The following is a 15,656-nucleotide window of genomic DNA, read 5'->3' on the forward strand; positions in this document are numbered from 1 at the left end:
TGGGGGAGGGTAGGCGGTGGGTGCTGGGCAGATAAGGGGGAGGGTAGGTGGTGGGTGCTGGGGAGTGGAAGGGGTAGGTGGTGGGTGCTGGGAGACAGGGGGAGGGTAGGTGGTGGGCACTAGGGGGCAGGGGAGAGTAGGTGTCAGGTGCTGGGGAGGCTGGTAAGTGGTGGCTCCTGGACGGGGGCGGGTAGGTGGTGGGTACTCAGGGGCAGATTGCAAGCAGGTGGTCCTGCCCCTTTGCTCCTCTTGGCCCATCTCCCAGTTGTCCAGGTGTTGTTAATGTTTTTTCCCCTTGGTCACCTCCCTGCTGGGCGCCAATGCCTCAACCTTCACCCCGGAGCTCAGGGAGGGCCCTGCGGCCTGCATATCCCCTGCGGCGCCCTGTGGCTGTGATCAGCTCCCAGGGTGTCTTGTGCTGGGAGAAGGTGACTCCAGGTGGAGGAGTGGCCACCTGGGCTTTGCTGGGTTATGTCCTTTGCTTGAAGGTCAGGACGCCCTTGGAGTAGGAGCGGGTGCGGGTCTGAGGGCTATGGGCAGCTCCCTGAGTCCTGCGGCTTGACTTCTATTTTTTATTTAAATGTGTTTCGTTGATCTTTAACATATGTATTTGAAGACAATTTTATGAGATAAGAAATTGAATGTATAAAAGTGTAAATTCCCCAGTTCACCTTCTGAAGTTACCATGGGCTTATTTTTTGGCATTTGTAAGCCGAAGATGAAAACAATGACACCAGGGGGTTGTGGAGAAGACCAAATGACATAAAGTAGGTGACAAGGTTATATAGACTTTCCTCCTACTTTTTCTTTACGGAAAACTACTCGAGAATTTCAGAAACACATTCTATCCATCTATGCAGTGCAGAAGACGTCTGTGAACTCTCTTAAAAATACAAGCAGAAGCATCTATACACGTTAGGTTTTTTCAGATTTTTCCTTCTTGGTGCATTTAGAGGGCCCTGTCTTTGAATGGCTGCATAATGTTTCATTATTTGGATGAACTAACGTGTGCGTCATTCTTTGCTCGTCTTTAACGGAGCTCTGTAACTGGAGTGGGGCCTTCCTTTGCCAAGTCAATCAGGACACTCTCAGCATGCACCGACACAGCTCTCACCGTGCGCAGGGAAACTTCAGTCACACGACTGGAGCAGTTCCCCTGTTAAAAATGTCCTCAGTACCTCCCCCCAGGCGCAGTTTCTCCTGGTGACCTTTTCCCCAAATCCACCCCACCCACAGCGCCTGTGCCGGGCATCCAACAGCAGATCCAAAGATGGCCAGCGTCTGTGTCCCCATCACTACCAATGTACTCGCCTCCTGAACTTCTTGAGGGGCAGAGCTCCACCGGGTTCATTTCCAGGTCTCCAGTGACAGCAGCACATGTTTGCTGAATGAATAAGAGTTGCACTAGGAGCTCTAAGTAATATCCCATAAGATTTCAGCCAGCAGGAGAAACTTGACATGACTTCTTGGAAGAGGTGGCTATAGCAGCTTAGGCAAGGTTCCTAGCCTGGGAAAGAAGAAAGGCCATTTGGAGACAAAGGGAGGCAGTGTGCACAGATGTGGAGATGGAGCTATCTGAGGTGTGTCGGGGTGAAGGAGGTTCTGTGCAGACCGGGGCTTGGTATTGAGCTTGGAGAGCCAGACCCAGCCGGCTAATGGAGGACTCTAAATGCCAGGAACAGCATGGCCATATCAAATGGATAATAGGGAGCCCATGAAGGTTTCTGAATAGGAGCATATCTGCTGCTTAACTATGCCCCCCACAGAGTATAGAGGCTTCTATGGAGGTCCCAGAGGGGTGGGGTGGGCAGAGGCCCAGCTGGAAGAAAGAATGGGCAGCATGGAGGCCCACGAGTGTGGGAGATGACAGTTTTGACAGCCGGGCACTCACACACACTTAGGTGTGCCAGGGACTGTTCTAAGTACCTCAATTAATTGAGTCTCCAAGGCAGTCCTCTGAGGTGGGTACTGTTATTATGTCCACTTTACAGATGGGGAAAGGGCAGTCAGAGAGCGGCAATGTGCATGTGCCATGTGGCAGGCCTGTGCCACAGCAGCCTTGCAGAGCCACTGCAGCCCATGCAACCCAGAGTGCTGTCCACACCCAGGAGGCAGAGTGCACAGATGTGGAGAAGGAAGTCTGGCTGCAGCTCCTGGCTGTCAATGCAGCCTCCGCCTAGAGCTGGCGGGGACCCTGATGAAGGCTGCTCTAGTGGGGTGCAGGAACGAGTGACTCAAATGAAGCCAAGCCATTTGGATAGTGGCCATGGTTTCTGGCAGAAATAGTGACAGTCAGAAACTTTCAGGTGGGTGAGGTTTAAAAGTGAGCTACTGCCCCACAAGTAGACTGCCAGGTTAGAATGAAAGTAAGTCCTAGGCTGAACACACACACACACACACACACACACACACACACACACACACACACCCTGCTCTGTGGGCTGAACTACGTCGCAGGCTGGCATCCTTTCATTTCGGTGCTCAGCCACCATGCAGGACAGGCGTGCGCCTGTATTAGCTTCCCATGTCTGCTGTAATAAATTGCCACAAGTGTAGTGGCTTAAAACAACACATATTTATTCTCTACAGTTCCAGAGGTCAGAAACCTGAAGTGGGTTTTACTGGACAGTGATCAAGAAATAGTGCAAGTGTAGTGATGTTAAATCATGCTTGCTCTTTGCTTTCTTAGTGTGTCTTGTAAGCCTCAATTTTTGGCACAACTATTACATACAAGACTATCCTGGTTTATGTTTACATGTTTGAAAAGTTCACTATATATATATATAATATACACATAATAATATATATATAATATATACCTAGTTTTGTCCAGGCTGGAGTGTAGCAGCGTGATCATAGGTCACTGTAACCTCAAACGCCCGGGCTCAAGCAATCTTCCTACCTCAGCCTCCCGAGTAGCTGGGACCACAGGCATATACACCATGCCTGGCAATTTTTTATTTTTTGTAGAAATGGGGGGTCTCCCTATGTTACCCAGGCTCATCTGGAACTCCTAGCCTCAAGTGATCCCCCTACCTTGGTCTCCCAAAGTGCTGGGATTACAGGCATTAGCCACCACGCCTAGCCTTATATTTTTCGTAGCATAAACATATAAAAATCCTGGGAGCACCGTGCTCCTTCTGGAGGGAGCTGGATGCAGTGCCGCAGTGCCCACTGTTCCGTGGTCATCGGGAAGCCGCGGGCCCCATCACACCCCACAGCCCTTCCTGGGAACAGTGGGCATTGCTCAGCCTGAGACTCCTCCTCTGCTGAGGTTGCCAGGGTGGGTGGAGGCACTGGGCCTCCCTCTAGGCCACCCACAGTCCTGTTGCAGGGACTTGGGCAGGTCAAGTGACCTGTGTGAGCCCCATCGTCTTGTTTTAATGCTGAGATCTGCCTCTAGTCCAAGGCATGGAGGATTAAATCCAGGCCAGTGAGAGTGAGCCTTTCTTCCCCACTTAAAAGAATATTTATTGCATGTCTGTTAGGTAACTCTAGATACAGAGGATGAAGTATTAAACAAAAATAGAAGACAACCTTCACAAACTAAATAAAAACGTGAAATTGCAGATAAAAAGACCCTTTATCCTGGAAAGAAAAAAAATCCTTGATATAGAATAATCAACATGAAGACATATCTAGGCTAAATTACTGAATTTCAGCAATAAAGAAAAATTCAATGGTTAGCAAATGGAAATTTTATATAAGGGGAAAATGTGGCAGACAGAGCTTTGGGGCTGTATTTTGGATTTGGAAAAATTGCCAGAATCTCCTTTGCTTAGGGCACAAGTTTGTGCTTCATTTTAGAACAGATTGAGCTTCTTACACATTTCACCTTTAAGAATGGCAGAGTCATTTCCGTCAACTGACACGATTTTAAATTCACTGATTTTCACAGAACCTTTGTTGTACTTTTTGAGCTATGTAATTATCTGAACAATGTTTCTAATGCATTTGACACAACTGATTATGAAAGAGGTCCTCCTTGTCTAGCACATGAGTAAAATGTCCTGTCAAGCCCCGAGGCTGAGGCTGGCACTGCCTTTAGAATAGTGAGGATAGTGGTCTCAGGCTGCAGCTACCGCCTACCAGCAGGCTGCAAAATCCTTTAGGAGGTGCAGCAGTATTGACTTGAAAGTGAAATGAAAGGAGCTAGAAGAGGATGGATGTATTAGAACCCACGTGGGAAGGTTGTCTTGTTGCATGGAGTATGGGTGTATGTATCTGGGTAGCCATAGGAATTGCTTCCTGTGGCTCATGATCATAAGAGTTCATGTGTGTGTGTAAATGTATGTTGCTTTTGACAGCTTTTTCTTGTATGTGCTTGCACTTGCACAGGGTACTTAAGGCCATGTGGGGTCTACTTTCCCCCCTGGAGCTTTTGCATTCTACACCTTAGCCACAAGCCTCAGGCAGGCCCCTCTCTGGTCCCTGCCTGGGGGTAAGCAGTGCTATCCCCAGAACAGGAGATGGTTCACCGTAAGCAAGAAGAGAGAGGGATCGGTCTGCCTTCATGAAAGGGGCAGGAGGGGGCAATCAGGGAAGGCTTTCTGCAGGAGGTGACTCTGTAGATGGGCCTGGAGTGAGAACAGTCTCTGGGTGGGCAACAGGCTTCTGAGTGGAGCAGAGACAAATCCATTTCGGAGGAGGATGGCCCATCGCGGGGCCTCAGAACACTGGGCCTGGAGCCCCAGCCCCCACTGCCTCTCTGCTCTCCTACCCCAGCTGGCGCTGAGGAACGCCCTGCGCTACTTCCCCCCGGATGTCCAGGAGCTGCTGGCCCCAGAGTTTGCCCAGGAGCTGCAACTGTACGGGCACATCTACATGTACCGGTTTTGCCCCGACATTGAAATGAGGTCAGCCTTGTGGGCACAGCTTCAAAGGGACCCAGAGGGGCAGGCAGCTCCCGCAAGGGACTGTGCTGGGGGCCAGGAACAAGGGGGGAGTCAGCAGTGAGGAGGAAACCCAGTCTTACCAGACTAGGAGGCAGGGGAGGGAAGATTCTGTGTCGTCGCCTTGGAAGCTGGAGCCCAGCGCTGGTTGCAGCTCTGAGCCTGCCAGAAGATGGGGGCAGCTTCTGAGGTCTCTCAGGCCCGGCCCATCTGTCCTGAGCAGCCAGTCCTGTGCAATTCTGGAGCCAAACTGTATACACAACCCGTTTTAAAAACCGTGGCTTGTTGTTCTGCCAGAGGGCAGGGAGAGCTTTGGGGAGCTCTGGCAGTGACTTCAAATACCTCACGATCTCGATGAGGGTCTCAAACCACAGTGTGCACAGAACCCCTGGAGGCCTTGTGGGAACACGGGCTGCCAGGCTTCACCCCAATTTCAGACCCGGCAGTTCTAGAGTGGAGCTTCTAGTCTGCATTTCTGCAGTTTATTGTTCTTGAAGGTGCCAGCGGCCCAGGCTTGACTTGAGTCATCCCAGGGTTGTTCCCTTTAAAGTAGGAGCCACGTTCCTCACTCCAGCCACTACCTCTGGGCCTGGCACCTGCTGGAGAATTGGTGCCCAAAAGTGTTTGTTGAATGAATGAAAGAACAAATGAATAAACTCTGCTTACCCAGAGGGAGAGGCTTCTGGAGAGCAGCCATCAGTTCTGCTTTGCCAGCAGCTGTCTGCCAGGTGGAGCGTGCCAAGTGGGGAGGGAGGGCAGGGTGGGTTGGGGCCTGAACGCCACCTCCCTCAGCCCTAGTGGCTCTGGAGCCCCCACTGTACGTTCCTAGCTAGTTCTGCAGGCCCTGTGTTCGGCTATCCTTGCCTGAGCGGCCAGGGGCTGGGCGGGGCTGGGCTAGATGCTGTGCTTTGGCGGGAAGGGCAGGCTGGCGGTTGGGCTTTCCCTTGCAGGGCCTACCCGATTGAGCTGTACCCCTGCCAGACGAAAGCGGCTGCCGCCATCATGCATATGATTATGAACAACCTGGATCCTGCCGTGGCCCAGGTAATAACCAGGAAACCGAGGCCCAGCACTGTCCAGCAGAAACAGAACACCAGACACACGTGTCATGCTTTTAAGCTCTTAATTTTGAGATAATTATAGATTCACAGGAAGTTGCAAAGCTAGTAAGAGAAGTCCCTGGCCCTTCCCTGGGCTTCTCGCAGTGGTTGCATCCGTATCTATAGTACAGCCTCAAAACCAGGACGTCACTGTGCCTGCAGTGGACACACGTCCAATTTTAAATATTCTAGCAGCCATATGAAAAAGTAAAAATAAACAAATTTACACTATATTTTATTCATCCTGATATATCAAAAAAATTTTTTTTTAACTTTTTTTTTTTTTTTGGAGAGACAGGGTCTCACTCTGTGGCCGAGGCTGGAATATAGTGGCTTGATCTTGGCTCACTGCAACCTCAACCTCTGGGGCTCAAGTGATCCTCCCACCTCAGCCTCCCGGGTAGCTGGGACTACAGGCACCTGCCACCATGCCCAGATCCAAAATATTATTATTTTAACATGTAATCTATATAAACATTATTAATGAGATATTTAACATTGTTTTTCATCCTGAGCCTTTGAAATCAGGGGTGTATATCTATGCAAGGAGCAGAGCTGAAAAGCCACTCATGACTGATGGCCACCATATTGGGTAACATGTATCTGGCCCCATGTGCCTGTCTTGGGCACCCTGAGCCAGTCTATAGAGCAGCTGCCCATATTTGAGAATGGAATGCCTCTGGGGTGTGTCCCTGCATTCCTTGGGGGTGATATGTTGCCAGAATGTGACCACTTCGCCTAGTAGGTGGGAACGCCCTAAAACCTGGCCCTGGGCCCAGACCCTGGTCACAGATCAACCCTGCCTTTGACCCCAGGCTGAGTTCCCAGAGAGACCCCAGACCCAGATCTTCCCCGACCCCAAGCTGAGCCCTTGCTCCAGTCGCAGCCGGGGCCGGTGTTCTTGCAGATGTGTCTGTCCCTGGGCCCCACCCTTCTGGCTTCTCTCCTTGCCCTGTTGGGTCCCCAGGGGATGGGGGCCCTTTCTCTCCCTGTCTGCAGCTCCATAGGCCCTTCCCAGGCCCTCATCTCAGATGACCCCATGTCTTCCTCAGTTTCCCCAGGAGCTGGTGACCTACGGAGGAAATGGGCAGGTGTTCAGCAACTGGGCTCAGGTACTGCACACCGTGTGGCCTCGCCCCCACCCCTGGCCTTTCCCCTAGTCTGGTCCTCTGGCATGGGAGCTTACAAACCCATGGCTCAGGATGCAGGCCTCTGCCTCCCTGGTGCCTGAGGCTCCAGCATTGGAGATTGTGTGGGGAAATTTCAGGTTATAGGAATGGGCAAGGTGGTGTTGAGGGAGGCACCAGGGCCACTGGAGTGGAATGGAGACCTGGGGGCCTGCGGGAGCTGTCTGGGTGTGGACGGTGGTGTGAGGCTGGGTGTGGGGTGCTGCTTCTGTTGACAGAATCCCCACGCTCTGCTCTTTCCCCAGTTCTGGCTGACCATGTTCTACTTGTCGAAGATAACAGAGGAGCAGACTTTGGTCATGTACAGTGGGCACCCACTCGGCCTCTTTCCCAGTAGCCGCAGTGCTCCACGGCTCGTTATCACCAATGGGATGGTGGGTCCCCATCAGCTGGCACAGCACCTGCCCAGGGCTCCAAAGAGAGGGTGCTGACCTGGAAAGAAAGCCCAGTGACCCAACGCTGTGCATCATCCCCAGGGCTCTGTGCTCACCCTCCAAGCCCTCAGCCCCTCTGTCTGCCCCCATCTTCTTCTCCAGGTCATTCCCAACTACTCCTCCCGGACAGAGTATGAGAAGCTCTTTGCCCTGGGGGTTACAATGTAAGTCGCTATTTCAGTCTATTTACACCGTGTTTCCCTGTTAGCCATGAGTCATTATAAAGCAAAATGGTGACATTAAATACAAGTTTTGAAAGACATAGTCACAGAACTGTAGCGTAATTAATTTTATTTTTACATATTCCCTAGTAGTTTTATGTATATGCTTACAAATTTTATATTCTTGAATGCAAGAGAACCTACAATTTTAGATCCTGCCTTTTTCCAAAATTTTATTATGAACAATTTCAAACATACGAAAATTGACCGAATTTACAGTGAATACCACCGAATTTCTGTGATGAATGTGCTACTTACCATACTCACTTTATCATGTGGCTATCTGTCCCTCTGCCTATCCATCCATTCAACTTGTTTTTTTTTTTTTATGCATCTCAAAATCAATTGAAAATATTACTGACTGGAATTCAATATTGGTTTACGGTTTTTTTCTTTGGAGGTGAAACTTGCATATAATGAGATGCACACATCTTACGTGCACCACATTTTGGGTTCTGACAAAGTGTGCATCTGTGCAACCAAAACCATTAGGCACAGAATGCTGCCAGTGCCCCAGAGAGGTCTCTCACAGCCCCTCTCAGGGAATGAAAGCTTTTCATTTGTTATAGCGGTAATGCAAAGTATTTCTTTTTCTTTCCTTTTTTTTTTTTTTTTGAGATGGAGTTTTGCTCTTGTTGCCCAGGCTGGAGTGCAATGGTGTGATCTCGGCTCACTGCAACCTCCGCCTTCTAGGTTCAAGTGATTCTCCTGCCTCAGCTTCCCGAGTAGCTGGGATTACAGGCACGTGCTACCACGGCCAGCTAATTTTTTGTATTTTTAGTAGAGATGGGGTTTCACCATGTTGGCCAGGCTGGTCTCGAACTGCTGACCTCAATTGATTCGCCCACCTCTGCCTTCCAAAGTGCTGGGATTACAGGCATGAGCCACAGTGGCCGGCAATGCAAAGTATTTCATCAAGCATTATAAATGGAGCTACACTGAAAAGGAGATCCCTCTCACATCCTAGATTCTCCAGTTGACAGTGTCTCCTGTGTTCTTCCAAACACTTTCTATGCATGTGGGCTTGGCAATTTAGGTGGTTAGACCATTCGAGCCGGCCTCTGTGCCTTGCCTTTCCCCCCTTCACAAGAGAGCTAGGAGATTGCTGCATTTCAGGAAGCAGATCTCACGTATTGTTCCTTTACCTGCAATGTTCAATTGCACTAATTTATTTAACCCTCTTGCCTCCCAACCTGGCTTGCTTCCATGGGCACAGTGCAGGGCCCTGTCCCTCTCTGCCGTGTGGCGTTTCCGCCGCTCGCTTCTCTCGTCTCCGGTGGAGGGGCATCTCAGCAGCTTCAGGTCTTGGCCCTTGCACCTGAAGCTGCAGTGAACATCCTCGTGTGTGTCTCTGCCTGGCGTAAGCATGTAGTGTGGGCATGCTGCACACGTTCATCTGGAGTCCATACAGCCAAATATTCCCCAAAACAATTCTTCACCAATTACACTACAGTTTTTAACAGAACAAAATCTGCTTGTGAAATGTCTGGGAGGCAAGAGGGGACAAGGGTGTCCATAGCCCTCTTGTGTTCTCTGTGCTCTCTCTCTCTATTTTATGTAAAGGAGAATATATTAATGCCTCTTGGGTAATTAAATACTAATTTCAACCTCCTAAAAGGAGTGGCTGGGAGGAGCTGGGCCTGGCACTGGCTGAGCCCTGGGCTTGGCTTCTCTCCCTGTGGTCAGGTACGGCCAGATGACAGCAGGTAGCTACTGCTACATCGGTCCCCAGGGAATCGTCCACGGCACTGTGGTGAGAGATGGGGCCACGCCTGGCTGTGGGCTTCCCAGCATGGGGGGTGGAGGGGGTGGGCTGGGAGTGGGCAGTGAGCCCCCACCTTTTCTCCCTGCAGCTCACTGTGTTGAATGCTGCGCGTCGGTACCTGGGCATCGAGGACTTGGCTGGGAAGGTCTTTGTCACCTCTGGGCTCGGCGGAATGAGTGGGGCTCAGGCCAAGGCCGCAGTCATTGTGGGGTGCATCGGTGTGATAGCAGAGGTGAGCTGGGGGGCTCCTGGCCTTCGCTCCTGCCTGCCTCCCTCCCTCACTCCCTCCCTCACTCCCTTCTTCCTCCCGGATCACTCACACCACAGACTCCCCTTCTCATCCTTCCTCGCCCAGGCCACTCTTGCCTCCTCTGAAAAGCCCCACTGGACCTCACTGGGTGGGTTCCCATGGTGGCGTAAGCTTCCTGCCTTCAAAGTGCCCATCACCCTGCATGGGCAATGCCTGTCGGCTGCTCTTCCATAAAACTCTGACCGTTTATTTATGGGTATAGCTTTCCCGTATCCCACCACATCCCTGGAATACAGATGGGAGGGAATGAATGTGTGTGAATAAATAAACTCATAGACTCCCCACCTTGAACAGGCGGGGAGGCAGACAGGTCACCCTCCATAGAGGTGAGTGCAGGCAGCTTTCCCTCAGTGGCCCCATCTTAGTTATTTGAGTTTCTGTAAAGGAACACCTGAGGCTAATTTATAAAGAAACGAGGTTTTTTTGACTCAGTTCTGCAGGCTGTACAGGAAGCATGGTGCCCGCATCTGCTTCTGTTGAGGTCTCAGAAAGCTTCCCCTCATGGTGGAAGGTGAAGGGGGTCTGGTGGGTCACACGGTGAGAGAGGGAGAGCAGAGAGAGGAGAGGGAAGTGCTGGACCTTTTAAACAACCAGCTCTTGTAGGAACGAACAGAGCAAGAACTCAGTCATTACTGCAAGGACTGCATCAAGCCATTCATGAGGAAGCTGCCCCATGACCCAAACACCCCCCATCAGGCCCCACCTCCAACACCAGGGATCAAATTTCAACATGAGGTTTGGGGTACAAATATATCCCAACTATAGTAGGCTCTCACATCTTTCTCTGGTGGGTGCTAAGGAGAGGAAGGGAAGTCGGAAGTGGAGGAGGCAAGGAGCCTTGAGGCAAGCCTTGGCGATATGTGCCAGTGGGATTTGCACTCAGTTGATGCCAAACCTACATCATATGTACCTGTGCTTGTTAGGAGTGCACCGAGCTGCAGGTAACAAGAAACCTACCTACAGCGGCTTGTGTAAATAGGGTTTTATTTTTCTCATGTAACCAACAGTGTTGGCATTGGTTTGGCAGCTCAATGATGCTAATATCTCTAGATTCCCTTGGGCTTCCCTTGTAAAAACAATTGCTGCCCCCACCCCAGCCATCCTATCCATGTTCAAGACAGGAAGAGGTGAGAAGGGAAGTGTCTGGTATGACTCTATTTTTTCAGGAAAGTCATGTCTCCAAACCCCCTTCTTTTATCTCATTGGTCAGTCTTAGATGAAATCGATGTTCTTATCTGCAAGGGAGGATGGAGATAGGAGACAGGTCCTTGTGATTAGCTTGGACATAGACCATCTCCTGGGGCTGAACCATGTCACCCTGAACACTACCTGGGTTCTGCTAATAATGAAGGTGGGAGAAGGAATAAATAAAGGGAGGGCAGCTCATGGTGTCTTCCCTGAGACTGTGTTATAGAAAAGCAAGGGACCTACAGGGGATGGCGCCTTCTTAGTTGAGGATGATACACTTAGGGAAGATTTGTAATCGGGTGGCCCTATGTCTCATGGCCCCAGGTGGATAAAGCAGCCCTTGAGAAACGCCACAAGCAGGGCTGGCTGATGGAAGTGACTGACAGCTTGGACCGCTGCATCCAGAGGCTCAGGTACAGCTCCAAGCTCAACTCTGGACACCTGACACCTGACACGTGGCAGCAGGAGACCACAAGAGGACCCCCATGGGGCAGCTTGGTGTGGGCCTGTTTAATGCCCGACAGCTGGCTACATGTGGGCACCACACATACATGCACATGTACATATACATGCGCACACACATGCACACACACACAAGGGCTGACCCGTGGGTGGTGATAGGGCAGAAGCCTCTGGAAGGGCCTCCAACATTCTGTCATTGCCGGCATGGAGGCAGCCACTGGGCTGTGGGCTTGGTGTCAGACACTTGGCTCTGATGGGCTTTGGGCAGTCTTCTTGGGGCTCCCATGCTCCACCCTGGTTCTGCGAAGCACGAGTCTTCTTTTCCCTGCTGTGTGGGCTCGCAAAGCCAGCCCGGCCCATGAAAGGGACTGCCCTGCGCTGTTGCAGTGGCGAGCCTGCGAGGCGTGCACTCCCTCCCTGTGCTCCAGGGCAGACCTTCGCCCACGGTGCTGAGGAGCAGTTGGTGGGTTTCTCTGCCTCACCCCCAGGCAAAGTCTTCAGAGGTATTTCAGTGGGATGGTGGGAAGACTGCCTTGGGGGCTCCTGCTCGGACGCCACTCTTGAAGCATCCTGTCAATTAATTTACTGTGCAGAGCAGAGTCCTGTTACGGGAAGACACATCGGTGCAGTGGTTGCCCGCCTGGCTTCGAGTAGAATCTCCTCAGGGGCTTAAAAGCTGTTTCTGATGAAAATGTAAACAAAATTTGAGAAATGATGCAGTGAACTATTTTGACCTAGATCATTCTAAAATACCAATCCAACCACATAGCACTCTCTTTAGAAATCTCAGATAATTTTTCATCAATGATAGAAGAAATTCCACACTCCAGGTGTGCTGTGAGGGGCTTCCCCAACGTAACTCCCATCCCTATTCAGGCTGTTTAGCATCCTGAGTGTGTGCATGTACACACACACACATAAATGCACACACATAAACACACACAACACACATGCACACACATATAACCACACCCACACCCACACACATAAACACACAAACACACTTAACACACACATGCACACACATACACAGAGAACACAGCACACACATGCACACATGCTTGCACACACAAACACAGAACACACACATAACACACATAAACACAACACATATAAACACACATACACAGAGAACACAGCACACACATGCACACATACTTGCACACACAAACACACAACACACACATGCACGCACATAAATACAGACACATAACACACATAACACATAACACATACATAAACACAAACGCATAGACGCACGCATAAACAGACACAACACATGCATGCACACACAGGCACACACAGTGCACACATGCACACACACACATAAATATAGACACAGACATACACACATGCACACACAAACACAAATATGCATAAACACATGACACATGCACAAACATAAATACAGACACATAACACACACATGCATACACACTAACATGCATAAACACACAATACGTATGCACACACGACACACAATGCACATACATATACATAATAAACACAAACAACGCACATACACGCATACACAACACACATACACACATGTAAACACACGTACACAAACATGCATCATGCATGCACATCCACACATGAACAGACACACATACACATACATCAAAATCAGTTTAAGGAACTGCCTTGAGCACCCTGTCTGCCACACCTCCACAGCCCCTGAGCTGGGGAAGACCCATGGGAATGGAGTGAGCTCTGCTCACGGTTCCCACAGGGTCCTTCAGCTGGGATTGCAACAAGCCCCGGGCTGGGCCGGCCTCCCTGCTTCCCTGGGACTGTGTGTCCTTTCCTACTTTGCCAACCTTGCAGCCCTGGGGGAGGGGAGGTGCCTGGCTCCCTCGGGCTTCTCCAGGCCACTCCCGGTGAGCGTTCAATCTGCTCTCTCATGGGGGCCATACCACATTCCCTTCGTATTGCTGCTTTTTGATACCTCTATTACCTGCAAGGCCTGTTCAAATCTTCTGTTCCCCAAAATATGCTTTGATTTTTCTTGTCCTATTTTTCCGAATAATTTTGGGAATCATCTTTAGTGAATCCTGCAACTCTGGGACCACCTTGGGTGGATTCTGTAAAGATCCCTGTGGAGGTCCCATGTCAATAACCCGAATTCCATGGATCGCCCAGGCAGTTTTGTCGCTGCCACGTGGGTTTTCTGGTCTGGGGCATTTGGGTCTGGATTTTCCCTTTATAGTTTTGTGTCCTGGACAAAAGTTGGTGTCCTGCAGGCATGCTTCATGGCCCAGCCCCATGGCCCCCACGCTTGCACACAATACCTCTGGTGGCCTCCTGGGTCTGCTCCTGTGTGCAGCTGGGGTGCAGGTGTGTCTGGGACACCTGTTCTGCTCTTGTGTCCTTCCAGGGAAGCAAGGAAAAAAAAGGAGGTGCTCAGCCTTGGTTACCATGGCAATGTGGTGGCTCTTTGGTGAGTGGGGGTTGGGAGTTGATGGCCAGCTTGGGAACCCAGATGGGCCTCCCTGAGCAAAGACCTCAATGCTGACCAGGAGCTGCCAGGACACAAAGCTTTGAGACTCAGTTCAGCGCCACCCTTGTTGGCCCGCACCCTTACCCAAGCTTGGGGCGGCCATCCCTGCCCTGCCCACAGCCTTCCCATAGGTTCTCTTTCCAGGGGGAAAGCAGGGTCTGGCTCGGGCTATGCCTGCTGGATTTGTGGGTGGGAAAATGTGCTACGGTCCCCACCTGGCTGGCCCCAGACTCTGGACCCAGGCTGTGTGTGGCTTGCACTGACCACCCCATGGCTTCCCCAGGGAGCGCCTGGTCCACGAATTGGACACGACGGGGGAGTGCTTGGTGGACCTAGGGTCAGATCAGACATCCTGCCACAACCCGTTCAATGGCGGCTACTACCCCGTGCAGCTCGGCTTCACGGAGGCCCAGAGCCTCATGGCCTCCAACCCTGCTGTGTTCAAGGACCTGGTCCAGGAAAGGTGCTACTTGGGGTTGGGGATGGCAGAAGCATTTGGCCTGGGCAGACCTCCTTGTCCTGCTCTGGCCACCACCTAGTTCTCCAGCAACCAGCTGCTTGGCCTTGGGCAAGACCTTAACCTCTCTGAGCCTCTGCCTCCACCCATCAGATGGAGTCATGACACACTTACCTCTCGGCAGTGCAGGGGACAAGCTGGAGTGACACTTGCCGAATGCCCAGTGTAGTCCCGGCATGGTGCCGAGTAGATGCTGGGGTGTGAAACCTCTCCGGGGCATCTGTTTTTCCCCAGGGCCTGATGGGGTTGGGGACCAGGAAATGCTTGTTTAGGGAGCTGCCAGCTGGGCCTTGAAAGGTGCAGATGTTCTAAACAGATGACAGGGGCAGGGGCATTCCAGGTGGGTGGGGCCGACCCGAGGAGCAGGGGCAGTCCAGGCAGCGGGGCTGGAAGTTGGCAGGGAGCGTGGTGGGTGAGACTGCGGGTGCCACATGGGGGAGGCCCCAGGGCCTCGCAGTGGTGGTGCTGACCCATGGCTTGTTGCAGCCTGAGGAGGCAAGTCTCAGCCATCAACAGGCTGGCCGAGGAGAAGTTCTTCTTCTGGGACTACGGCAACGCCTTCCTCTTGGAGGCCCAGAGAGCAGGTAGGAGGGAGGAGGAGGGAGGGGCCACGACCCTGGGCCCAGCCTCTCAGGCCAGTGCCACTGGCTCTCACCTCACTCGGAGGTGCCATGGGTGGCCCAGCGAGTCCCGACCAAGGCTTCGCTGTGCCTCTGCCAGGCCTTCTGGATGCTGGCCCAGCCAGGTGGCTCAGCCTCTCTGGGCCTCAGTTTCTCCATGTGCTTTAGGAACATAAAGTCCCATACGGAGAGCAGGTACAAGACTTAGGTGCAATCTCCAGTCCCAAAATTGCAGCTTTTCTTTTCTGTGATGGAAACTTCCTTCTGTAAAATGGGCAATTCTTTCACGGGGTATGAGGTTCAAAAGGCACAGTGTCCGCAGTGGGAAGCCCCCCAGCCCTGTCTACCTCCCTGCAGGTGGCGGGCTCTGGCGCGCTGGAGGCTGACACGGCATCCATGGCAAGCGCATGCATCCTGTGCCTGGCCACACAGACGGCAGCATGCTGACCATACTGCCCCT

At 51.7% G+C, this 15,656-nt stretch overlaps 1 protein-coding gene across 2 annotated transcripts in view; it reads left to right on the forward strand.

The window, feature by feature from the left end:
• The window catches only part of UROC1 (urocanate hydratase 1), a 36,019-nt gene that overhangs the window by 1,606 nt on the left and 18,757 nt on the right, over window positions 1–15,656 (forward strand). Inside the window, exons 2-13 of one of the 2 annotated variants that reach the window (XM_032149112.1) lie at window positions 4,726–4,856; window positions 5,843–5,936; window positions 7,045–7,104; window positions 7,425–7,553; window positions 7,716–7,777; window positions 9,521–9,587; window positions 9,688–9,831; window positions 11,422–11,510; window positions 13,292–13,443; window positions 13,897–13,999; window positions 14,343–14,522; window positions 15,063–15,160. In XM_032149112.1, coding sequence (XP_032005003.1) covers window positions 4,726–4,856; window positions 5,843–5,936; window positions 7,045–7,104; window positions 7,425–7,553; window positions 7,716–7,777; window positions 9,521–9,587; window positions 9,688–9,831; window positions 11,422–11,510; window positions 13,292–13,443; window positions 13,897–13,999; window positions 14,343–14,522; window positions 15,063–15,160 — 1,309 coding nt within the window. The remainder of the gene's footprint in view (window positions 1–4,725; window positions 4,857–5,842; window positions 5,937–7,044; window positions 7,105–7,424; window positions 7,554–7,715; window positions 7,778–9,520; window positions 9,588–9,687; window positions 9,832–11,421; window positions 11,511–13,291; window positions 13,444–13,896; window positions 14,000–14,342; window positions 14,523–15,062; window positions 15,161–15,656) is intronic. The other variant, XM_032149111.2, reaches the window with a different exon arrangement.

Source organism: Hylobates moloch, unplaced genomic scaffold (genome assembly GCF_009828535.3).
Source record: "Hylobates moloch isolate HMO894 unplaced genomic scaffold, HMol_V3 SCAFFOLD_4, whole genome shotgun sequence".
NCBI classification, from domain to species: Eukaryota; Metazoa; Chordata; class Mammalia; order Primates; family Hylobatidae; genus Hylobates; species Hylobates moloch.